The following is a 27,618-nucleotide window of genomic DNA, read 5'->3' as shown; positions in this document are numbered from 1 at the left end:
TTTAGTAGAAAATGTAAGAAATCGCACTGGCTGAATACCGGGCACAACACCTCGGCTCACCGGGGTCTCTCCCAGAAGTCGTCGGCAACGTCAAGGGTCTTGGTAGAGTTGGGTTGGCAAGAATAGTGCCGTCAACCCACAGCACGCAAAATAGGCGCAATAATATGACGTCGATTTGCGGAAACCAAGCCCGCGAAAACCTATAACCTATAAGAAATCGCATTATGTACTAATCAATGTGTAACCAGGCCCTTGGGGATAAGAGAATTACACGTCACTGGGCGCTTTAAATCGGATATTTTACTTATGTTCATCCTTTCCCCAGACCTTTCCATTAGGGGAGTCGGGATCGGTGAATCGGTCGCCGAGCAATCACGTCAATTGCCCCAATCGTCGGTACGCCGAGTGACGTGAGCTTGACGTCATCGCCTCTTTGTCTGCCCGTCAGGAGTAGCGAATCAACTAATGTTCCGTTGTGAACGTAAAAAGTGTAGGTAAAACCAGATAACATGAAGCGGGCAAAGGTCAATCTCGACTTTTTTAATAGACTAAACGTTATCCGGGTACCTAGAGAACACAAATTAAATTAAACATTGCAACATTTACCATTTGCACCACAATTTGCCAAGTTACTGTTGCTTTTGTCTAGCGGTGAGAATGTTTGTGTAATTTTCACAACTTATTAGTTTGTCAACAGTATTTAAAAAAATTAACACGATTTTATTTGAAATCCGATTTCTAAAAGTTTCAACTGTGTCTGTGTTTGCGGAGCTCTTCGTTTCATCCGTATTTATTAAAGTCCATTAAAAGGTTCTCAAACTCGAATTGGGAGAAATTAATTGGATTGGTCGCGTAAGTGCAATCCATATCAAAGCGATACAGAATAAATTACCCTGTTAATTAGTCTAACCGCCTAATCGATAATTGATTAATGAATACTTAAACACTGTTTAGCTCATGTTTCATTTACTAAACTATTGTAAGGTAAACGTACTAGTGCTCGATATGTCGAGCTCAACCTCTGTCAATAGAGGTGACGGCAAGGTGTCATCTATTGGGTATTAGCATACTACTTGGGTATTGACAATTACTTAAGTTTCAAAATGACATGTATACTAGGACCGCGACGAGCACCGGTATACGATTACCTTATGTTGGTGTTTTTATATGTTTACTGATTTCTTGTGAATCCTTTCTTCCGCTTTCCAATCCTTCGCTTCGAGTACACAGTACACGCGTCGCGGCCGTGAAAATTGCTCTGCCTGAAAACGGAATTCTGAGAAGCCCAAAGTTGCTAATTCATTACGTAAATAAGTAGAGTCATCACTGGCATTTGCGTCATCTAAGGTAAACGTACTAACTAAGTAGTGCTCGACATGTAAATGCCCAATAGATAACACCTTGCTGTCACCTCTATTGACAATGACTTAAGTTTCAAGATGACATGCACTGGGACCGCGTCGAGCACCAGTACGTTCCTTATCTTATACTAGAGTATAACCGTAGTAATTGAATACGTGTTTACAAATACTGACTCACTATAGTTTAAATTTAACTCTAAAGTCGCCAATAATCAACAATGCACGTGATAATGATAAGAAAAGACGTATAAATTACTTAACATGCATTATCAAGCTCAATTAAGTACCTAGTTGTGTTATCTATTATTGACGTAAGCGTCTTTTTGTTGCAGGTAGCAATTAAGATAATAGATAAATCGCAGTTAGACGCCAGCAATCTTCAGAAGGTCTACCGAGAAGTGGACATCATGAAGAGGCTCGACCATCCCCATATTATTAAGCTTTATCAGGTAAGCGACTATCATATACACTTGAATTGAAATACTATCTTCTTCTTTCCCCTAGACCGGTAGTCCCATTTACTTGGGGTCGCCCCTCCTCATCCCCATCCTCCACTGAGTCGATTTGGGCTTCTTTGATATTAGCCATCAAGAGGAGCCCCTGTACACGATGGCCCAGCGCCGGCCACTCCAAGGGACGCAGCCATGCGGTAGAATGAGATAGCAATATCACTTGCTCCGTCTAACGCGTCCCTTGGAGTGGCCGGCGCTGGGCCATCGTGTAGAGGAGCCATGAGGTCTCTTTCGGCCGTCGTCAGCCAAGTGGAGGATGATCTTCCATGGCCGCGTGGCTGGGTTGCACACATGAAATACTATATTTGTGTTATTCTGTAATATAAAACATACCACTTTATCAATAAAGCAATACCTACAGGCATAACAATTGCATTAAGAACTAAGGTATCATCTATTTTGCAACTAGCCAGTGGTCTCTTTTGTCTGAGAACATAAATCTCATTCAAGGATTTAACGAGGTAACATACTTAATACACCACAAACCATGCACAATGCATCTTACTTAAAGTGCTAATGCTCATGCATACACTCGTACTACAACTGGTTAAGTAGATAACTATAGATACCTAGTAATAACATTTCTTTGCAATTTGCGACTGCTTTGTTGTTGGCCTGATTCGATATGTCACTGGCATATCCGATCCATGTCGTATCTTTAGCAAATTATTGATATATCTTAAAGTTCGAATCATGCCGTATGTTTCCTACAGCGCCTTCCTTCAGGTTCGATTCTAAACGAAATTGTATGGCTCCTCTACACGATGGGCCAACGCCGGCCACTCCAAAGGACGCAGCCATACGGTAGAATGAGATAGCAATATCACTTGCTCCGTCTAACGCATAAATGCGTCCCTTGGAGTGGCCGACGCTGGCCCATCGTGTAGAAGAGCCATTAAAAGTCCATGTCCCAACAGGCAGATTTATTTAAACAATAATTAGCAATTACAAATTACAAGTAACCGTACAGTAAAGTGCCAATACAGAAACGTTATATTATAGCGGGACAATATTCAGGCCATCGCTGGTTCTCAGGGAGGTCATTCGTTTGCAAAAATGGGATCCCGTTATACGGCGGAACAAATACGTATGAATTAGGCGACTTAGCCGCTTGGTGGGCCGTTCACCGCTCGTTACTGCAGATGACGTTACTAATAATGCTATTGTTTACTCTGGGCCCGATTCGGATTTTGAAATATATATCTATTAGATATCTTTTAGACATCACCAAGATACGATAACGATATGTTTAAGATCTAACCTGTCTAATTTGACATTTGCGCGATTCTGGAGATACTCTTGAACGATTTCCACAGGATATGACTTAGAGATCCAATTCACATCTAATAGGTATCTTATACTCTATCTAACGTAAAAGTGACATTGGTTGCCCGAATTGCGCTGCAAAAGAGAACTAGTTGATATCTAAACTATAAAGTATCTAGAATGGATCTAGTACGTGTCGTCTCTTGTGAATATCTTGAAGTTCGAATACAGCAGTTTGAGTCAACCAGTATATAAATGCGCAGAGTTGTTATGGTTCTAGAGGTTAAGTGATAGTGGTAGCTCACAGTGAAGTGATTTAGTAAGCCATATTTATTTTATAGCTATTCCCATTGGTTGGGTCCTCGACGGACAGTGTAGCATGACCTCCGATACTTAATAACTAAAACGTAATCGAATAGCACTCTTACTTACTGGCCTATAACCGCGAAAATCGAAGTTCGCAAATTTGCGGGCATTTTTCTCTGTCACTCTAATTACGCTTTCATTGGAATGAAAGAGAAAGATCCCCGCAATTTGCGAATTTCGGTTTTCACGGTAGCCCCTCTGGTTTTCCTAAGCCCGTGTTAGCGATTGGAGCGACATGCAGGCATGTACAGTTACCATTACTGACGCGTGACCAGCGGCTTCTTGTTACGTATGCATCCATGCCTGGCGAGTGGCGGACCACTTGCGCATGCGCATCCAGTGACATTGGAGATATCTCGGATAACGACACCTCATATTTTAGGTATTCACATATGCAAATTGGAAGAGCATTGTCTCATATGTTATACAGGGTAAAATTGTTGATGGTGCACATTTGTGCATTTGTGTTATGTCACCATCAACACTATATTTTACTTTTTCTAGCTTGTTAAATATGGAGAGATATATTTTAACAGTTAGCCTAATATTTTTTTTAGAAAACAACTTCTTCACAAATAAGCCACCATTTTATAATCTTAATCAGTAGCTCAACTTCATCTAATGGAGCTTTCCGATTTTCCAAGAGTAAATGCACAAGTTACAAGAAACCCTACTAAATATAGGAACGAGTTCGCTCGATTTCACCAGGCTGCTATGATAAAGTCCTGGCTTAATGACAATAAGACCTATTGGGGCAGGTATCTTTTTAATGGAAAATTTCTTGTGAACAACGTTAAATTTTAATGTGTAAGTATGTTGTCCACTGGAAATGCCACCCTGTATAAACGTTGCATATTTATGGTTTTCTGACGACGTCAACTAATTTGCCGTACGGGGCTTTTCATAAACAACGAGTGGGAAAGTCTAGTGTTTTTTGCAATGTCATTTGGCACTTGGTGTAGTGCCAAGTGCCGACCGCTCGTTGTTTCGCTGCAGCTTTCCATCACTCGGCCGCGGCTTAATAAATCTCTTGCCTTGTCTCTTTAAGCTTTTCATTATGAATTGCTTAATTACTGCGAAATACGGTGCACGTTAGAGATACAATAAGTTCCTTTTGAATAACATCTCAACTGACAGAAATATTCAAACCTAATTGAGTTGTATTGATCATAACACCACTTTAGTGAAAAGTGGCGGTACCTATTATAATAATAATGTTGACATGTAATTGAACCAATAAAATTAATTTGAATATAAGTAATGAATATTACCGGCCAATGGTCTTAGGTACATTCTCTAAGATGATCAAGATAATAGATTATTCTAATAATAGACCATTAAATTTCGGCGTTATCGGATTAAAATCTTATCCCCCAATTAAGTCAAAGAAATTTGAAGCAATTTGCGTAGGTACCGTAGTACTTACTTACTTAATGGCGGAACGACCCAAAATGAGTCTTGGCCTCCGACACGAGTATACCGTAGGTACCGTAGTAGGATGTAGTAAAATATTGGGGTACAGTAGTACGGGGGTGTAGGGCACAATTTCTTGATTTATTAAATTACATAATAACATTTTTAAAACATAATAAAAACACTTATTAATTTTTGAACAGAGTCAGGATATATCGCTAGAATTTCTTTATACAGTCCCAACGGCACACCTGTTAAAATAGACAGTTTCTTTACTAAACATGTGTTTAACACTACAAAACATAAGTATATCTCAATTCTTAACTGAATACTTCGAACTTTAGAGGTGACATTGTAAAATAGAGGCTATTAGTAACGGTTAATGAAATTCATAACGGTTTATTTTTATATCACCAATAAAGAAATTCATATCTTTATATAATTACGCAAGAAATTACAAGAAAACATGTTTTGCCGTAGCGATAATTTACCTACATCACGGTGATGTCATGTGTGGATCAATTTAACCACTTTTATTGGAGTGCATCCAATTAAATTCGAATCACGCAATCAATCAATAACTCATTAAAGTTTCGAACGCATACTATTGATACAATTCCAATAAAATTGGTTACGTTTCTAGTTATACGTCGTTTGTCAGTCATACCGTTTTCGCTTATGTTAAATAGGCATACATTATGCAGTTATCGAGTAAATACAGTTGTTCAAGAAATAAACGTCACGTATATTGCGCTATTGGCTCGCGATTCCGCATTATTTTCTTATATCTGGTGACATCGAGATATAATTATATATATTTTCATTAGGTATGTTCCCTTCAGATTTCGTTAGTTCATAAACGATGAGTAAATAAAATAGTATATACGTACTGCACATTTTCTTTTATTAAGTTCTAAAAAAAAGTCGATGATTCATCCACTGTCCACTTGTAGACTGGACCTACTAAGTATATGATAATGTTGTTATAAAAGTGCTTGGCAAGATTTGCGAATCTAATGAATGTTATATCCAACGAAACACGAAATTGATATCTTCGTCTTTCTATGCTTCGACTTAATGCAATTCTAATAAGTAGCATATTTTGACAGTTTGCTGACGATATCACGTCATATACCATTATAATGTCGCTGATGTCATGCACAACTAGACTCTGACAACGCTAACTTTGCACTAACTTGGCAGTAAGACTGCGTACACAATTATCTCTGTAACTCCTCTATGCTCCATACTTGACGTAGCACTTGACACGAAAACTTAACGTGGTCCGATTCTATCAGCAATCCTTAACAGCTCCAATTTACTTCCGAAAATATATTTCCGGTGTACTTCGCGAGACCTTTATGTAATATCGGCACTTTCCCCATTATTGAAGAATTGGTATCGAATCGGGATTATTTATCGGACCGATTAGAGATTTGCGATTGTCGTTCGGCACACTCGGCGGGCTAATTAACTCCGGGGTTCGAGTCACGCGGTCGCCGCGTGGAAATAAGTAAACATCCTCCAATTATGGATTAGGTACGGGTACCCGACTGGCGGACACACTTCTCGGGTTAGGTTTTTCTAATGTGGTGTGATGAATTTTGTCTGCAAAAATGAAGACCTAAAATAACACTTACTTACCCAAAAGTAGGTATTTCTAAAGTAATGGTAGGTATAGATTCATTTATAATTATACCAGAAGGCCTACCGCGAACATCGAAATTTCATTATCTTCTGCTTCTCTATCGTTCTTGCATATTCGAGCCCTTAGTTTCGTTTCAAAGGCAACTTAATTAAACGAATAAAATATTGCTACCTATTTTATATAGTGATAGCAATCAACAATTTAGCCTGATTCAGCTGATTAAAAATAGATGAAACACATTTAGTTTTGGCGGAAAACATTAATATGAACCACAATACAGTTTGAAATGTATTCAAGAATAAATAGTCAAGATAGATTTTTTGATATAAATAAAAACTCTTTCATTTCCAATGTACCAATGAGTTTTGCGGAACTTTACCACCACATATTTACTACTTGCTCTTCGGTGAAGGAAAACATCGTGAGGAAACCTGCATACATCTGCGAAGAAATTCAAAAGGTGTATGTGAAGTCCCCAATTCGCATTGGGCCAGCAAAGTGGGGACTGGTGTAGTTCCCATGCCCTCTTGCGAGTGAGAGGAAGCCCGTGCCCAGCAGTGGGACGTATATAGGCTGAATTATTATTTATTAATTATTATTAAGTGGTAGGCTAAAAAATTGTTTACCAGTATAGTAGGTACACCGTAAAAAGAAATGAAGATTGATCTTCGATTTGTGGTGTGACATGACGCCCGACATTCGTTCCTCCCAGTAATTGAAACAATGAACGGTGCATGCGATTTCGTAACCCGCATGAATGGTGGCATGTTGGGCGTTTGAATGGGCCGGCGGAGGTTCCTCATGTCCAGTCGACGTCAAAGATATGTTTACACTTTTGCACCTTACCCCTTTGTAATAAGGCGAAAAATGTAAACATATCTTTGAGACGACTGTACAAACATTTCTGACACCTTGAATAGCAATCGACAAACAATTGGAACGTCCTTCCTCGCCGGGAAAGGAAGCCTTTCCGTCCGCTGCTACCTACTTGTGAACAATCAAAATATCCTTGAAAGGATTAATTGCTGTTTATCTTTGTTTTGTTAGTTTAACAAGTTAATTCCTACATAAGGAAGATAACAATCTTGGACGTCTACAAGGCCCGAGCAGATATGTTTCACATTCGTACGAGATTGAACGCTCATTACAACTTAAAGGGTTTTATACAATTGCAAAGTACTTTCATTTACTAAACGTATTTAAGACAATTTATACCTATTATAGTTTATAATTTTTGCTACCTTGTCTGTAGTCGTCTGTAAGAGATCGTTTTAGCAACAAGTCCGCCACTTAGGTCCTTTTACTTTGAATTATTGTGTAGGTATTTTAACAGTCCAACAAAAAAATCCAGTGAACGTTAATTTACTGTGGCTAATTAAAAACAAACACTACTTGCCTTCACTTGACTAATTCGTTTGACATAGATACCAGAAATAGACCGCGCCGCATTCGCTTATCCGAGAACAATATCCAGCTAAATAAGATTAATCCCTTCCGTTGCGATCGAATGTTCACAGAACCAGGAGCGACGGATACTAACATTTCCAAGAATTAGTTTTGTCTCCAATTACACAGGATGATGCAACAGCATTCGTTTGTTCTTTGATTAAGATATAATCATATAAAGAAATCTAATTCGACTACAGAATGACGCAAAGCAGAGTCAAAACAGTGGAAAAGAACAATGTCACTATTACAATACTTAGTTTGGCTTACTTTTTTTTTGTTTAATTAACCCTTTACCAGGCTAAGGGATATAATTTCCCACATGCGACACTTCAAACATGCGTTTTATTTTCGATGAGTAAGAATGATATTCGATTGTCATTTATGAAATGTCAGCCTGGTAAAGGGTTAAGGTTTTTTTAATGTTTAGAAGGGCGTGCAAAGTCCATTTCGGACGTTGCAAAATATTTTTTAATTTCGCGTTGGTTTTGTATTACTTACTTGTATAATTTAAGGTATCCTTCGGTTTCTATATTTTCTTAGAAATTACTATAATAGCTCTCCTCACTCTCTGGAATGTAACGACAGAGTATACTCAAATGTTCCAGTTTTATTAATAGTGGTAAATATATATTATATTTTATAAGTAAAAATTCAGATGACATCATTGTGTCCTGTTTATTTAGCCGCCGTATTTTAATAGCTGTATAAATATATGCGGTTTTTGCAGCTTATACCGTTTTTATCTCTTTATTTATTTTTCATCTTAAGTTAGGTTGTTTATAACATGAATACAAAAGTAAAATAGAAAAGCACATAAAAAACAATAAAAAATACATATACTTAGACACATTATAAAAAACCTAACCTAGGGTGCCGCCGGCAGCGGAGCAGGGCCAAGTGCAGCTTATACTGTTATTATTATTAAGATATTTATGCGTAAGTGTAAGAAAATACCAATATATATTCATTATTTTGAAGGAGAAATATATTATTCATGTACTCATGTTTGATTCAAATTCGCAGTCAGTTGGTCCACATGTGCGTAGTTACGAGTATTCCAAGAAAGAAGGAAAAGTCCAAGACGGGATCGCTCAACTCAGTGGGTTTCAGTTGAAGGCTGGATTTGCACTGGGAACATTCATAAATTATGTACCTATATTGCGATACAGCGAGGAAATGCCGCCAGCATCCTTGGTACAATGCCTCAGGGGCCTATTTTAGATTTAAGCTAGTTATTAATTTCGTTTAGTAGTACCACTGTATATATATATATTGTATGTAAATAAATGATTAAACATATTCAGGAGGATATAAAGAAATATATGTATAAGTAAAGAAAGGAAAAATAAAGAGACAAAGAAAAGGTTGACGATTATAGCCATGTTTACATGGAAAATGATGAACCGACAAGACAGTAAAGTCTAAAACTAAGTATACTAACTGTTGCCCACTTAAATTGTCGTTTCCGGTACAAACTTTCAGCGCTTCGCTTTCCTTAATAACCGTTTTTATTAGGGGTTGGATTTCTAAAAATCTCTTCTTAGTGCTTATGTTTTAAAGACAGCCTATTGTAAAAAAAACAGCATTCTAGGACAAACGGTTTGGGCTGGGCGTTGATTTAACTCAGTCAGTCAGTTAATAAGTACCTAGAATAATTCATAATGTGTATAAGCATTATGAAAATAATCAATAAATTACCTGTTATTCTTTTGTCCACTATTATTTTTATTTCGACTTGTTTAAAAATTGTTTATCCTGCTAAATTTAAAGATTGCTTAAGTAAAGGGAAAGGGACACCAAAAGAATCTCCTTAAATACGTAGCTGTATGCTGGAAGCTAGTGGAATCTCTGATCTACATTATTTATATACAAATTGTGGTTACATACAATGACCTATGCATGAAATGTCTTGAAGCACCTTGAAGTCTTTATGAATCAGTAAGTCTCACGTATTTTCCTCCGTGTGAATTTTAATGTATGATAAACGTAAAGGCAGGTTTTGATATACCCACCTAAACACACAGCTGGGCCAATTTTTATTTTTTCCTTTTTTCGTCGGTTTTCGGTATAATCGGGTGGATAGTTTCCTGTTATGTAAGCAATTTGCTGTATGTCCTAAAATCATCCTCTGAGTTACGAAAACGTATAGAACTAAACATACCTCCTCCTCCTTAAGTCGTTCCGTCACTGCTGAGGATCGTGGCTTCGACGGAAAGTTGCAATAGGCTCCTCCATTTATTGTGGGCTTCAGCTTGATGGAGAGCCTGTGACATCGGCATCTGAAGTTCTTTGGAGACCTGGTCTGACCATCGCGTGGGACTGGCTCCTCTTGGTCGCCTACCATCAACCTTGCCGGTTGTAATGAGTTATTCCAGATTATCAGAACCTACTCCGACGTGATAACTAAACATACACGAAATCCCAAATTGGGATATCGTATTTATTCCGCCCGGAATGAGGAGCTGTTCAAACTTACCAAATTTTATCAAAATTGACAAATAAAAACCGGGTAAGTGCGAGTCGGACTCGCGCACGAAGGGTTCCGTACCATAATGCAAAAAAAAAAACAAAAAAAAGCAAACAAAAAACGGTCACCCATCCAAGTACTGACCACTCCCGACGTTGCTTAACTTTGGTCAAAAATCACGTTTGTTGTATGGGAGCCCCATTTAAATGTTTATTTTATTCTGTTTTTAGTATTTGTTGTTATAGCGGCAACAGAAATACATCATCGGTGAAAATTTCAACTGTCTAGCTATCACGGTTCGTGAGATACAGCCTGGTGACAGACGGACGGACGGACGGACGGACGGACGGACAGCGAAGACTTAGTAATAGGGTCCCGTTTTACCCTTTGGGTACGGAACCCTAAAAAACGACAACCAAATAAAATCGGTCCAGCTAGTGATTTCAGACAGATAGAGGGGTCGAGGATTTTCATACCCGAGACAATTTTTATAATAAATACGACAATCGGATATGATGCATTGCTTTGCATCTCGAACTCTGTAGACATCTCTTTACGATTCTTAGAAATCAGAATAGAGATATTCAATTAACAACACCCAGATTTATAAATTAGATAAAAATTGGTTATGCTGATATGTTATTCAGTACGGATATGATGGTCGTTCTTGTCTACGTGACAGCGTGATAAAACGGTGTCCGTCACTTTCTATCCCACGGTGTTAAAAAGTGACAGTTATTTTATTACGTGGATAAAGATGGATAAAGCCATCCATAATACACCGGCAGATTATGCCAAACGGTATTCTAGTGAAACTGCTAATGATGTAAGGTGAGGCAAGTTTAGGAGGGTCGCGCCCGTGAACTGTCCGCGGCACGGACGCGATCGCCGTAAAAATGTAAACCAACTAAAAATACCTCCGCGTGACTCACTGACGCCGGTGCTGTCTACGATAACACCTTTCAAAACAAACGCGAACTGTGGCACGACCTTTATGAATAATGCCTTTTCGCTTTGTTGAAGTGTATGTAAACTTCGTTCGTTCTAATGTTTTCACAATAAATGTTACAAATAATTAGGCTTGACATTGACGTATCCAGGAGGTTTGTTTAATACTGTTTGTGCTTGTGGCGCCCCCTACGCAGAGTTTGGCGTAATATTCCTTATTAGTAGTGTCAAAAACTCGAGATGTTTTTTAGCAATAACTATAAAACTTTCACTTCTCATACACTGATACACAATATTTTGTAAACATAAGATCTGGCGTTAAAATCGTACCTATTACCTATCTGCTCTACAGCGTACGAGATTAAGATGTCGGCGGCCGATCGTAACATCAGGCATATCGTGAAATTCCTAGGCATGTCGTGAAACGTGATAATCTTTGACTCGTTCCCTGAGTCGACGGAGCCCGCGGGGCTCCTATTTCTGGGCAGTTTGCCCTTTCTGGCATCTGAAGCAACCTAACGAACGTATCCTACCTATATGTATATATTGGTTTAATGTGACTATTGTCAAAACATTACACAGGAACATCGGCCGCCGACATAGACACTAGCAATTCCTATTGCTATATTTGCTATATGCAGCGATATCAAAATAGACGTTCATTTTATAGCTAAAAGATTCCCGAGGCAAATCTAAAATGTGGATGCCCTTGAACGGATTCGCAATATGTATAGTCTTCTTTGTTTCTTTGTATGCTGAACGTGGGATCCTTAGAATATTGCTCAGATTTTTTTGTCTACTTTACTAGGAATTATGTGGTTGGAATCGCGTATTTAAGTACCTACTTAGTGAAAAAATGCTTAAACCAAACGAAGGTTTTTATTGAGTATAACTTACCTTCTTGATTTGGAAGCTTAAGCTGGGGACCGGTATTTTATTCTTTAATATGTTAGAGAACTTTTTATAGTATCTTTATTTATTTTTCCATGATTTTCCTGGGTAGATATATTTACTCTCCCAGACGGAAAAATTGTTATACCTACAAGTTTATTTATACTCATTTTACGTCATGTATAAAATTGCATCTATTTATTCATTTCGGTTTTCGGTACTTACTTATTTTCTGAGTGTGATTAATAACTATTTTCTATTAAATTAAATATTTTTTTGCCGACAGGTCATGGAGACGAAAAACATGATCTACATAGTATCAGAATACGCCAGTAAAGGAGAGATTTTTGGTAAGTATGTCCAACAAGAACAATAGGTTTAAATATATCCCTTCTTTATTCACATTTTTCGTTGGGTTCCAACCCGACGTTTGATTGATGACGTGTATTAGCAGCGATATTGACCATACAATGGCTTTGTGTTGTTTGATAGCCGATTTATCACGTGTTTGGAAAAACTGAACAGAATTCATTAATTACCTGTCGCTGGGAACGGAACCTTCGCTCGATATAGCGATAATACAAAGTTCCACATAATAAACAATATAAACATATGTATTATACTTAGTTTATACTATTGTAAATATAAATAATAGCCGGAAAATAAGGGAAACCCTTTTTAAGTGTGCCATATATATTTGGTAATAGGTATTGTTAAAAATATAAAGCAGACAATTCCTATTCCTGTCGCCGAACATACCTACTCGTAATAGTCGTAATGGCTCCTCTACACGATGGGCCAACGCCGGCCACTCCAAGGGACGCATTTATGCGTTAGAGGGAGCAAGTGATATTGCTATGTCATTCTACCGCATGGCTGCGTCCCTTGGAGTGGCCGGCGTTGGCCCATCGTGTAGAGGAGCCATAACATGCGGCACGCAAGGAACACTGCTGGCAAAATTGTGTATCCATTAATTTAATGCTTCTTAGGTCTGTCTCGATTCAAGGCTCCCAAAAAGCAATATGCCGCACTTCACCGCTAGCATAAGGACGTTCTTGTCGTACATGAAAAGGAAAAGTAAATAAAACTTCCAATACATCAATAAAGGTAGTCTAAGCGTAGTTATCCAACATCCCTACATTATTTCCCCTCAACAGCGTAGGAAGAAACTTAAATTAGATAAAGGACAGTGGACAGGTGGACTGCGACGTCTGCGACTGACGTTACCTTCACTCGAATTACTCGACTTTAACGTCATTTGGAAAGGGCTTGTGCACAAATCACGCGAGGTTCGATGGCTTCACGAAAAAATCACGATAGATCACGTTGGGGGAGGGGGGTATAAGGAAACCTCACGTGTATTTTACTACAGTGAACGAAACTAAGAAAAAAACCTATCACATGATTAGATATTATTTCTCGGTTTCGTTAAACATAAATCTTCACTCTGCACATCAAAATAGCCAGTCTATTTAACGAAAATAGAAAAATAATCAAGGTTTTCTATATAAGTACTATAGCTATTTATCTTAAAATTAAGTCGAATGAAAAATTGCATAAAATATACACGTGAGGTTGTGTGTGGGGGGGGGGGGGGTAACCAAAAACCTCGCCAAATATGACCAAGGGAAAGGGGGGGTTCAAAAAGTAGCCGAAAACACCTCGCGTGATTTGTGCACAACCCCAAAGGCTACCGAGCACAGACACGTTGTTACGACAGAACTTCACTTAACGCTTATTTTATCGTATCACAAAGGACCGTAGTTATTGTATTCTCAGCAATAACGCAAATAACGTTCATTGTTTAGCAAATTATTCCTTTTCCTATGAATTCGCGAAACGCTGATTGCCTATATGTGAAACCTACGCACGTATCTAAATAATATTGAAAGTTCCCAGTCTCGATACCTACCCAATTTCCTTTCCATCAAATAAGTTGTAAAGGTACAGTCGCCATCAGATATATCGGAGTAGCCAAGGTGCTCACAAATATCTGAGCACGCCTCTATTGTCAAGGCGTTAGAGTGCTTGTTCAGATATTGTGAACACCTCGGCCGGTCGGATATATCTGATGGTGACTGTAACTCGCTCTCGAATCTCTCGATTGTGTTCAATAGGTTCGAACACATGAAGTAGGTATACTTAAGGGACTTTTCAAACAGAACCCTTTTAAACTCGCAACTCGCAATAACTGTTTCGATACATTGGATACTATTTCAGTACAATATGTTATATAATATCATTGTTTGATAGGCTTATAAAGGTGAACATTTGGTATGGGTAATCTTTAGAAAAAATTGTAGGTACTCTCCTAGGAACCTACCTAGGAATTTTAATGGGTAGGTAGCTACTAAATATGAGTATTAATGAATATAATTTGTTTTAGTAACAGTATTGCATAAATATTGGCTTTAATTTTAGAGCAACAATCTTCCTATCATTTAATTCCATTGTTTTCTACTAAGCACTTACTTAATCGTTTTGAACTTGCGTGTTCCGAGCTAAATTAAACCATTGCCTTCATAAATCCGATCGCCCAAAAGCGTAACCTCGAAATCGATTAAGGGCACCCCGCGATCGTCGCTTCGTCCATGACGTCAGAGGCCTGGGCGTGACGTCATTACCGTGGGGCGCGCAAGGGTTAGGGGTGGGGGAAGCAATTTCGCGCACAGCTGACTACATTCTCCCGAAAAACCAAACGCCAACTCTAGAATAAAGTGTTGACGTATTTGTATTACATTGAAATTGTATTGGTCCGCGCGCGTCTTCTTCAGTTAACGTTAACGTGCAACCAAATTTATAGGAGCGTTGGTCACTTAAGGGTTTGAAGTTTGGACTAGATTCAGGCAAGCAGAATACAGGCTCTGAATGTACCTCCGCCAACGTAGGCTCGAATGAAAAATGTAATTTATCAAAGAGCACTCCAAAATGATAAATCCCTGTTTTTAATTAGCAATTACAATTGTGAAGCATGTTTTAATCTGGTTCTGGATAGAATTGTCAAATTAGTCTTCTCTTTGAGTGTATGTATTTGTTTGCTTTTATTCAACCAGAGAATAATAAATTGAGTGCTAATCTTGGTTTCCTGGATTATTCGTTAATGTATTAATTATGTGTCGCGGTTAAATTGGCAACAATTAGGTATTTGTGCAGTGGCTTATTAGATTGCTATAGTATAACTGACTTCATAGGTACAAATTTTACTCATTAAAATAACGAAAGAAAATGAGCACAACTGAATTGGTGTTGCCTTCGAGTAACAGCGGCTTCTGACACGTCGGATGGGAGAAGCCCAAACGATTAGCTTACCGTAGAAATCGTTCTGCCATTTTTTGCGTTAGTAACGTGCACACAGTCGCACTTCTAGTAAGAAGTGTAACTACATACAACATCCAATCATACACACGCACCGCGCTCGGTTGCACAGTTGATCTTATACATCAGCAGAGGGGAAACAACTTGGAATGCCGACTCCTTTCCGTGTTGCTCGAAGGGCGCTGCTGATAATTTTGTAAACATTATGGTATATTATATTTATTATAACAGTTTGCATTTTCCTTGCCAATAATGGTATATAGCTAATTGTTTAAGCGTTACAAAATTAGCCCCTATTTGAGTGATTGAATTGATAGGTACTCTTGAGATAATGATATACGCATTAGACTATCCATTTCAAAACAATTTCCGTCAGATATCACCAACTAGGCCAATAATGTATAGGTACATAATTACTTAATGCTTTGATTGCTGTGGCAGTGGCATCAGCCGAGTTTTATCCGAAATAAATTGTGGCTTTTAGGCCCCAAGATCTTGGCGTGGCAAGAGTGTTCAGTGTATTTTATGTAGCTTAGTTTATGATTATGACACACAATGTAAGTATTTGCATAGAATTAAAAAAGTCAGATCCCAAAATTTACTTCTAATCTATCGGAGGGAAAGGGGAACGAACCGCCTAACTTCGTACACTTGTCCACCGAAGTATTATCAATTAAACTTAAACACAATACTAACGCCGGTGGTCCGGCATTATGTTTACAAGCCCATGAATAATGGACCAGACTGTAATCGCACCTGCACGGCTGATGTCATTCGGTCTCAAAATAAGCAAATAATCGTAGGTTTCCGGGCACTCTCGTTACAGCAATAACATACAATATTTACCATACGGTCTTGTAACGAAACCATTGGTTTCCGGAGTGCTAGACTGCTATTTAAAGTTACATAATGTTTTGAGCAAATATTTGCCATTTTTTTTAAACATTCGTTCAAGTGTTGGGTCGGTTGATCCCCGAATATACGATTAAGTTTAAAATAAAAATGCCAAAACTTAGGGAAACACCTTGATTAAAATAAAACATGAATATTTTTACTATAATATATTAAATAGAGGGCCTCATGGCGAACCTTGGGTCAAAATAACATAATTTGTCAAGTATATGTGAAGGTATGCTATTTAATTACCTGAGACCAAAACAAGTATTTTTTAATGTATGCTGTAAATATAGCGTCCTGACGAATGGCGTCCTACATACATATTAGGTACAATAATAGTCCGTAAGTCCCAATACGGTTTTAATTTAACTCTTTACTATTTTAATATATTCAGGAGGATAAATTCTAATTATTGCTAAGATGCTAAGATATCTAATTTTTGCGACCTAACCTATGTTCGTATAATTTCATAGTTGTCATCCATTAAGCAACATTATTTTAAACCACGGCCAAGTATCTGTTAATTTTTAATATGTATATCCATAAAAATAACATTGCTTCGACATATAAAATGAAACTCCCTACATCACAAAATAAGAACGTACGCGTAAACCTAAAGTGCGCCGAAGACCAAGTTTAATCAAATAAATTTCCTTGTAGACTACATCGCTCGGTACGGCCGGATGGCAGAGCAGGCGGCGCGGCGCAAATTCTGGCAGATCCTGTCTGCGGTCGAGTACTGCCACGAGCGACGAATAGTGCATCGAGATCTCAAGGTTCGTGTCTACATTAAGGTACAATGTTTAGCAAAATTTGTCCATTATGGAGTAGTATACAAGGACTTCAGACTGCGGTTAACCACATAGGCCGTAGCCATAAGTTTATAGAATCCTTCTGTTTATCGTGCAAGAAGACAAGAGGCAAAACTGAGGAGACTTTCATATTTTTTTACTACTATACAATTTTAGGAGAGCGTAAAATCCCAACGCATCTAAAAGGTTGGGAACCGCTGGTTTAGTTTAATCTTGTGGTCGTAAAATTGTATTTCCATACAGGTCACAAAAATACCGAACCCTGTGTTATCTAAGTATTTTACGAGATATTTTTTACCGTAAAAAAATGTTAGGCATGCATACCTACACTGTTAATATCTGTCCTTTTTGGAAAACTATTTAGTGCTCATCATTATTAGTATCAATCAAGTCATCGATGTTAAAATTCAGTTAATAAGAGGTTAGTTTTTTTTATTCTAATTAAGTTAAACCACCAAAAACATAAATGTAAAAAAGGAGAGCCAAGTTCAATACAAAAATTATATTTGGCTGTGGGGCTCGCCGCAAAAAGAATGGAGATCTAAATGACTGCCACTGCCAAGTTCTATGCAAAATCCAAATATGTATTTATAGGAACAAAATAACATTATAAACAAGTATTAAACTCTATTTCTTTGCTTTATTGGATACCTATAACAATTGCTGTTATTTAAAAAAATGTGAGATCTTAAAGTAGGTTAGATTTGATTAGACTTAGAGATTAGACTTGGCCAGTTTTCATTATATCAATCATTTTATATATATTGTAATTCTGATAAAACCTGGCCAAGCCAAATCTAACCTACTTTAAGATCTCACATTTTTTTAAATAACAGCAATTGTTATAGGTATCCAATAAAGCAAAGAAATAGAGTTTAATACTTGTTTATAATGTTATTTTGTTCCTATAAATACATATTTGGATTTTGCATAGAACTTGGCAGTGGCAGTCATTTAGATCTCCATTCTTTTTGCGGCGAGCCCCACAGCCAAATATAATTTTTGTATTGAACTTGGCTCTCCTTTTTTACATTTATGTTTTTGGTGGGATATCAATACTTTTTGTAAAGAAAACTAGGCAGGTATTGAGATTTAATGTTTTTTTCTTGTGTTTCCGCTGTATGGTTTTTACTTCTGTTCTTTGTATAATTATGTGGTACCGCGCGCCGCCGACGACACACCGTTGGCCGGTTGTTTAGAGCGTATTAAAAGTTTTTTGTATGGGGCACCACTTATTTTTTGACTAAACTTTATTTTAATATAGCAAATATAATAATACATATATTGGGGTAGTTTCAAATATCTGCTTGTAACGGTTCCAACGCTACAATAAAAAAATATTTTTTTTTGTATGGGGACCCCCCCTATTTTTAAACTTTATTTTATTTTTAGATTTTTTCCTACGGTTACACACAATAACCGAGCTGGATTCCAAATTTCATCCTTCTAGGTCATCTGGAAGTAGGTTAGGTTTAGGTACTTATATGTCAGTCCCAATAAAAAGTGGTTTTTTTGTATGGGGACCCCCCCTATTTTTTAACTTTATTTTATTTTTAGATTTTTTCCTACGGTTACACACAATAACCAAGCTGGATTCCAAATTTCATCCTTCTAGGTCATCTGGAAGTAGGTTAGGTTTAGGTACTATAAGTCATAAGTCAGTCTTAAAATTTACGACTTTTTGACCTTCATACCTTTATAACCGTTTGAGCCAGCTTCATGAAATTTGGGCTTCTAGATATCCTTATGGATATAATTAAACACACGTAGTTTTATGTGTTTACGTCAAAGATGTTTTGAGTTATAGAAGGGTCAAAAGTGGCACCAAGTGGTTCGTGTAATATTACACTCGGCGCTGGCTAGCCAGTTCCTTTGCTTGAACTTGGCTTGACACGCTGCCGCGTGTCTAGATAAAAGGGCCGAAGTCTTGTATAAAATTCAACAAGCTAATACACTAATTGATGCAAATGCTCTATCAAAAACGGTTTTAAGCCCACAAACAGCGCCAGCAGGCAGACCAGATTAATTTAATTACCCGCTCCAAATGCTCCACAGTATTTCATAAGCTGCTATTTTGATGGCATTGTTTGAAGCTGCATTTTATTATTCTCAATTTTCGACCGGAATATATTTAATCTGCGCTTTGTTATACAGTTAAACATTGATTATTTATAACTTATTGGCTTGCTTCTTGTACACTTTGTGGTAACATTCCATTTCTAACCGCAGCTGCACTACCGGTACTGAACGCGTCGCTGTCATTGTCAATTTCCATAGTAAAATAAACAGTAGTGCAGTTGTCGTTGGAAATTGACTGTCACCTTTATAAAACAAAAGTCCCGCGCCGCGTCTGTCTGTAGTATCTGTTTGTGTGTTTGTCGCGATGAACTCAAAAACTACTGAACGGATTTTCACGCGGTTTTCACCTATCAATAGACTGATTCTTGAGGAAGGTTTCGGTGTATAATTTGTAAACCTGTGCGAAGCCGGGGCGGGTCTATAGTATTTTTTATATAAGCGATTGTTTGAGTTGATTGTGCGGATTGTGTCTTATATTATACGTAAGTACCTATGTGAGTCAAAGGATTGATCTCCGAGTAAAAATCACTATCATCATTGAGGACAGGGACACAAAGTAATATGCTATATTACTTTCGTATTCAGTCAATTTCTGCACGTCCGTAAAAACCCGATACAAGAAGTTTGTTGAATGAGAAAACTTTTTCCATTTAGGCGGAGAACCTATTACTGGATGCGAATATGAACATCAAGATTGCAGACTTCGGGTTCAGCAACTACTATGCGACGGGCGAGCTCCTAGCCACGTGGTGCGGATCCCCGCCCTACGCCGCGCCGGAGGTCTTTGAAGGCAAACGGTACACCGGCCCGGAGATCGACATATGGGTACGATATTAAAAATCTCCTCTATTCCTTTATGGACATGGAGGCTGTTTCTGTTTTAAGAATTTGCATCTTGTTCTGACACGACATTGAGTCATTTTATTAGGCATCTGACCCGCACTGGAGGCGTTTCCTAGTTGTCATAACAGGTGACTAGTCTGGATTTGTTATGGTCAGATATTATCAATTCATAACATACCGTAAAATGGGATGAGTTGGGTGAAATTTGACTTTCAAATCTCGATAAAATTTTATTTTTACATGTGATAACTGAATGGTGTATACCTGTAATCACAATACGCTTCTTGATTGCATTACGCGAGCAACAATGTTGTTGATGTTTAATGACACTGCTCAAGGTCGTATCGAAACAAGATGAAAACCCTTATCAAAATGTTAGAACAGAATAGGCCCCATTTGCGTTGTTTCGTTCTTGAAACAATATTGGTTTGCCGTAACATTTTTACAGTCTTCAGACTGACGTAATTAGTAGTGACGGCCTTTAACGTCACTTGGCAGATTTTAATGTCCTCTAAGCGGGAAAGGTAATGCCTTAGTTGGCTCTGACTTTGTTTTGTTTGTAAAGATTACTCTATTGAGTGATAACTATACTTGAAAATAATTGCGAGTGACAATTGATTGACGACTACGGAAAATATTTAAGTATGGAAAGTTAGCGTGGCTACTTAGTTAGCCTTATTCCAGAAAAACAATGACTGTGACGACAATTGCAATTAACTTTTGTGTTGCATTGCCGTGTTTGTACCGTTGCAAAAGCAATTTTATATTACACCTTACATTATAACCAAAAATCCGCGCAGAAATATATTACAAAACGAGTGGAATTCGTAATCTTGGATTCGATTGTAATAGTGATTTGTAATACATATGTATTACTATAGCAGCCTTGATCGGCTTTTAATACTCGTAATCCATATAGGATTTCACGCTCTCATTTAATATTTTTATATTACTTATTTAACCAACTTTGTTCTGCGATCTAGCGATTTTAGAAGAGGGTTCGGCTAGCTAGGATAAAGTGAATCCGACATAGTGAATATTTTTAAATATGCAACGTGTGTTTAAGTATCTTTTGCAAGACTTTACAGTTTTTTTTGCTAAGACCGAGTGGCGATCACATATTATAAGTAACAAAGTAGACCGATACTGGATACGAGTGGCGCAAGACCGGTCATTGTGGCACTCTTTGGGGGTCCTATGTCCAGCAGTGGACGTCCTCAGGCTGAGAATGATGATGATGAGACCGATACTTGGCCAAAAAGCAGGAAACAGTTGATCGAGGACAGTGAAAGCCTAGTAGGTAGTTGTTAAGATTGGCCTTTGTCCATCAGTGGTCTTACGGCTATTATGATGATGATGTATGGTGACGTGTAGTGTGTACTAAGGTCATCCATTAATTACGTCACACGAATTTCTAGGTTTTTTGACCCCTCCCCCCTCCTTGTCACACTTGGTCACATTTGGCAAACCCCTCCCCCCTAGTGTGACGTCACATTTTTTCTACGAAATCGCCAAATCGAATTAAGTAAGTAGGTACCTAAGTATTATTAATATTTTATCAAAATATTTTTGACGATATAAATATTAGTAATTTTATAACCCAAAACTGCTTAGGAAAGAAAATTAAACGAATAAAATTGATTATCGTTTTAAAAACTTGTTATTTAAATGTATAGCGAATAAAATAATTTAAATAAATTTTCGGTTACTGATGAAGTTAAAGCGACGTCACAAAGTTTGTGTCTCCCCCCTCCCCCATGTCACAATATGTCACATTTTCTTGACCCCCTCCCTCCCCCTAAACGTGTGATGTAATTAATGGATGACCCCTAATGTGTATTTTGTGTAACAGAGCCTGGGAGTGGTGCTGTATGTGCTGGTGTGCGGCGCGTTGCCGTTCGACGGGTCCACGCTGCAGTCCCTGCGGGACCGGGTGCTGTCCGGACGGTTTAGGATACCTTACTTTATGAGCCAAGGTAAGTGTATATTGACTTATTTTTATTAGGTACCTATGTAGGTTTTATAGGGGTTACAGTTCAAACGAAACGGAATTCATTAGATTTGGTAAACAAACTTAATAAACCAAAGGGAATACCTAAGTACCTGTTTATTTGATTTATGTAGGTAACCAATCGAGGTTTGATAATACATATTTGAATTTGATAAGCAGTGAAATCGATTTTTTATTGCTTTACCGTAAATCGAAATAATCAAATGTTATGTTTTTACGAAAATAAAAGGTAGATTTTACTTGTAAAATAGGTTATACTTACGTACATACTTATATTAGGTACTTCAATACCTCATTAGAAAAAAAATATCCATCTTAACTGACCGGTCGCCATGAGTGAATCGATGTAAGTACATGACTTGTTGACCTTTATTTCAGAATGTTATTGTTATGCGATGAATGAGATATTATACACAAAGAAAGATGTGTTGCTTATAAAAACATCCTAATTTACCTAAGTACCTACCTATACAAAATCGAGATAAGATCTCGGTCTTTTATACCTACTACCTACCTATGTTTACCAGTCCAAAAAGAAAATAATTATAAAGATTTTGAGCTACTGGCATATACGAGTACCTACCTATTTATTTGGTTGATTTACTTATTTAAAAACCTGTCTAATGCGCTAGTAAGAGAATTCACGGTCAATCTGATAGTCACTTCTTCACCAACTTTGCCCATCTTCTTTCTAATTAGGAAGATTTCGGCGGCAAAGTTTAGATGGTTCTCTCGGGTAATGACTTTTCCGAATAATGCCACTTAACGAAGATATGGGCTCCATTACTTGTTGCGAAACAAAAATCTATGTAAAATCTCTTTGGTTTGGCGTAATATATTTTTATTTACATAAACGTTCAATATTTAACTTTACAAAAAATTATAAACATTAGGTGAATCATTTTAAGAGACGTCAAAGACCGTATGCCGTAGGCAATATATTTAAATTAGAGTAATGGTGTTTGAGTGTTAATGCGAAAATATTAACCGTAATTAAGTTGTTCTTAATGAATCGTTCGCACGAGCAATGTGGCTAGTGTTCATTCAAGCACTTAGATAAAAAAATAATGAAATCGATAAGCATAGAGGTGTTTGCGTCAGAGCCGTGTTCAATCATGCATCCCGTGGCCGGCCCGTCCCTGGGCGTGTTGCTATTGGTTACCGAGCCCTGGCGAACCGAATTTTTAGGGCCCCCCACATCTAGCGTCTTTCGAGCGTCGGCGTCTACAACTCAATGGCCGCTGCTCGACTCAACGTCGACGCAACTGCGCAGCGACGTCATTTTCCATAGCGCTGACCAGACGCCGACGCTCGAAAGACGCTAGATGTGGGGGGGCCCTTAGGCAAACCAGTGTATCGTGACGTGAGATTAGTAACAACTATTTGGAATCGGAGAATGTTCTTATTCTGGTTCCTCTGATCCTTCCACTGATCTGTGTTTGGTAAGGGATTGTAATTATGTAGTTACACTCCTGAATTTCCTGGCGAGTGCTTGAGTATAATCACCATTACAAATGTGCCTCGGTGACCCTTAATGACTAAGCATAATAGGAAAGCACATATAATGTTTCCTTTGAGGCGAATGCTCTATCATGCTGTGGCAATAACAGGTCTCCAGCCTCTGTTCTCGGATACAATACACGGAATACAAAAACCGGGCAAGTGCGAAAAAAAAAGCAAATAAAAAAACGGTCACCCATCCAAGTACTGACCACTCCCGACGTTGCTTAACTTTGGTCAAAAATCACGTTTGTTGTATGGGAGCCCCATTTAAATCTTTATTTTATTCTGTTTTTAGTATTTGTTGTTATAGCGGCAACAGAAATACATCATCTGTGAAAATTTCAACTGTCTAGCTATCACGGTTCGTGAGATACAGCCTGGTGACAGACGGACGGACGGACGGACGGACGGACGGACGGACGGACGGACAGCGAAGTCTTAGTAATAGGGTCCCGTTTTACCCTTTGGGTACCGAACCCTAAAAACTACGCTCGACAATGAAAAAACCTTTAATTCACTGTGTATATTTTCTTTCACGGGTTATCTTATTCTTCGAGGTCACACATATCGGTAGAAAGTAAGAAAAACACGGTAATCTGTATCGGATACGCACGAGCTGTAGTAGCGTTGACGCAAATTAAGATTAGGTGCGTTAATCAGATAAAATTATAAAACCACCAAACAATAACAATGCCTCCTTTTAGTAGTAAAGAATGAATTATAATTATATTTTGTTCGAGTTGAAGGCTAGGTTTACCTTTTATAAACACTAGTAGAGAAGGCTGTCTTAGATTAAACTGAGGAGCACAAAATTTTCGAGTAAAATAGTGGGCAGTAGATATTAGTGACGCGAAATAATTATTTTATCTTGTTCGATGTATTTAGTCCCATTGCCTCTTTAACGCTAGACAAATTTTGAATATATTTTTGATATAGTGGCTATGATAAGCAATTCTCTTCTTTCGAATTATTGTAAGTGCCTACCTACGTACCTTATCGATGACGGGGGTGCCAGAAATAGTACGGGCGAGAAGTCCCGAGTGTCGATACTCCCGCTTTGACGCGCGAAACGTTAATGACTTTATATAAACATGCCTTATCTTAAAATAAAAGCTAGGTATCAACAGGAAAATAAATTCTAAGTGAATATTATAATATAAACGGTTAGTTAATAAGTAGGTATGTAAGTAAATATGTAGCTACACCCACTGGGTAAAATTGTATTGATTCTCACTGTATTGCCTAACATCAACATGTACACATACAATTTATGGCTTATGAATAAAAAAAAAAAAAAAAAACTTCATTGCGGCATTAACATAAATGTTTAGTAGTGGCAAAAAGAATAGATAGTATCCTGATAGGGTCCTGTCATAGTAAATGTTGTAGTCACTGTAAATTTACTGCCATCTATCGACACACGACTATAACTCAAAATAAACACGTATAAAATTATCAAAAAAATTAATGTATATGGATAAATGATTTTATTAATTTTATATCATTTTGACCCATGTTCATTCACTGATATTTATGTGTTAAAATTGTTAAATATGAAACGGTGTCGTCACGCCATCTAGCCGAGAATAGGCTAAAGGTGTGTGCGCCATCTATCCGAGAATGACTTTTACTTGATTTCCGAAGCACGTTTTTTTCCTAGACTTCATATTCATCTTATACGAAGTTACATGTCTTTGGTAGTGGTCTCCCATTGAAAAGAATTGAATCTTTTAATCCCTTGACATAATTTGTTGTTTTACTTTTAGCGTGTTCAACAATATCGCAGAAGTTGCCTAGATACATAGAGTTTTTTTTTATTCAGTGGCAAGGAACGTGCGACGGATCTAAATTGCTGGTGAGTCGTTTCGAAGAAAGACTACCTATACCTACTCTAGCTATCGTGTATCTCGGATCACTTACACATGTAACGTTAATTAATATCCTACTTCAGTTAATTATATTTGGATAGATTATTTAAAATACTCATAGACAATATAACATATAACCTCAAAGCAGCCTCAAAGTGACTTAAGTGCATAAGATACATCATCTTGAAGTCTAAAGGTGGAGGTTCGCGCCGCGACAGAGACAAGCGACCGAGACAGAAGACCGCGACCATCACTTGACCATAGGCAACATATAAGCGACAGTTCGCGGCGAGACAGACACAGGCGACAGAGACGCGAGAGGTGTCTGTCTCCTCGCGAACTGTCGCTTATGTGTTTGTTGCCTATGGTCAAGTGATGGTCGCGGTCTCCGGTCGCGGTCTTCTACTGTCCCGGTCGCTTGTCTCTGTCGCGGCGCGAACCTCCTTAAGCAAGTAATTTAAACTTTGCGTTGTGCTGCTAGTGCGAGTAAATACAAGAACGCATAGTTTCTCTCTTTCCAAGAGTTTTCAGCGAGGAGAGGGATAAGTGCTTTGGCAAACAAGCGAGTCGCTTATTGCTAGCAAAGCATGCGCTGCTTCAGTTTTATACTTAGCAGACGTCTGATATTCCCATGTTCACCTAAAAAATCAACTAAAAAAATCCCATGTTCACCAAAGGGTTAAATCTGAAATGCCTTTTACAAGCACGAAACGTTGCTAACGAAGGATTATCAGAGGGCCTACCGCGAAGCACGTTCGACGTGTTGCCTCTCTGTCGCACTTGTAAATTCGTACGTAAGTGTGACAGAGAGGCAATACGTCGAATGTTGTTCGCGGTAGGCCCTCAGCGCTTACGTTTCTAGGACGCTACACACGGATTGAGGTCGCTTGAAGGAGACGCTCGCTCCCAAAGGCGCGCATAGACTCGCTTGCCCCTGAACTCTTTAACGCTACTTTTATGTATTGACCGCCAAGGACAAAACAACATTGCCACTACCGAGCACCCCTAATTATGAATAATTCAAGACGCCCAATGTTGAGTTCGTGCTTGGAAAATTTAGTCTTTAGAAGTTCCGATAATTTTCGCGCCCTAAGGGTGAAACGAACCTTATTTTTCAAAGGGGGTAATGCTTGCCGACCCAGATGCCCTGAAACTTTGTTGGGAGTTCTAAAATGGGCTATAAAACCTGTGCGGTTATGTTCTGAGTGGTTTTAGTTTAACTCGCTACTTACAAATCGTTGGTCTGTGTAGAGTGCACTATCGCATTTAACTATTTGCAACTGGCGTGAAACAAAACTTATAAATTATACTCGTATTTAAGAGGACTCGGCATATTATTACATAAATTGGACAATAAAAGAAATCTTATTAACCCTTTGTATGTCTAAGCACTGATCAGTGCGAACGAATTTAAACCTATTGTATTAAACAAAGGATTTTAATTAGTACGCACTGATCAGTGCTTAGACAGATGAAAGGTTAATAGCCGACTAACTTGATAGCAATTCTTAGTTTGCTCTACGTATTTTTACAGATCCGTTCTTCACTAATTAATATAGCCTAAGGTTCTTCGGAAAGAGAAGTAATTGTACTAATTGTGTCTATTTTTGAAATAATTAGTACTCGGGAATCAACACGTTTTTCACATGCGTCACAATGTTTTAACTAAAGAATGTCCATCTAAGGAATGTTAAAACGTGACAGCCAAAGTGAAATTCTAATTGAAATCAACTGTTTCAACTAAAACCTAAATGGTTTTAGTTATACCTACCTGGTTTTAATAAGTCGTAAATTGACTGAATTCCATGTTAAAAAATACATTCCAGCACATACATGGTATAGTTTAGTGTTTTGGCGTGGCCCGCAGCACGCACGCTACCCGTAGACGAAATGTCTCACTTACACGTTAATATAGAAATCCTTGCGTGCCGCCCGGTTAACGCCTAAAAGTACATTCTCATGTGCGTAT

The 27,618-nt window shown here is 38.0% G+C and overlaps 1 protein-coding gene across 1 annotated transcript in view; it reads left to right on the top strand.

Moving 5' to 3' along the window:
• LOC134671302 (serine/threonine-protein kinase SIK2) overlaps nucleotides 1–27,618 on the top strand; it is a 74,260-nt gene that overhangs the window by 21,445 nt on the left and 25,197 nt on the right. The window contains exons 2-6 of the mRNA XM_063529126.1: nucleotides 1,694–1,810; nucleotides 12,608–12,671; nucleotides 17,194–17,309; nucleotides 20,079–20,249; nucleotides 22,120–22,243. Of these exons, the coding sequence (XP_063385196.1) occupies nucleotides 1,694–1,810; nucleotides 12,608–12,671; nucleotides 17,194–17,309; nucleotides 20,079–20,249; nucleotides 22,120–22,243 (592 nt within the window). The remainder of the gene's footprint in view (nucleotides 1–1,693; nucleotides 1,811–12,607; nucleotides 12,672–17,193; nucleotides 17,310–20,078; nucleotides 20,250–22,119; nucleotides 22,244–27,618) is intronic.

The sequence above is a fragment of the Cydia fagiglandana genome, chromosome 15, assembly GCF_963556715.1.
Source record: "Cydia fagiglandana chromosome 15, ilCydFagi1.1, whole genome shotgun sequence".
NCBI classification, from domain to species: domain Eukaryota; kingdom Metazoa; phylum Arthropoda; class Insecta; order Lepidoptera; family Tortricidae; genus Cydia; species Cydia fagiglandana.
The sequence above is the reverse complement of the archived record's forward strand: the minus strand, read 5'-3'. Positions and strand labels throughout refer to the sequence as shown.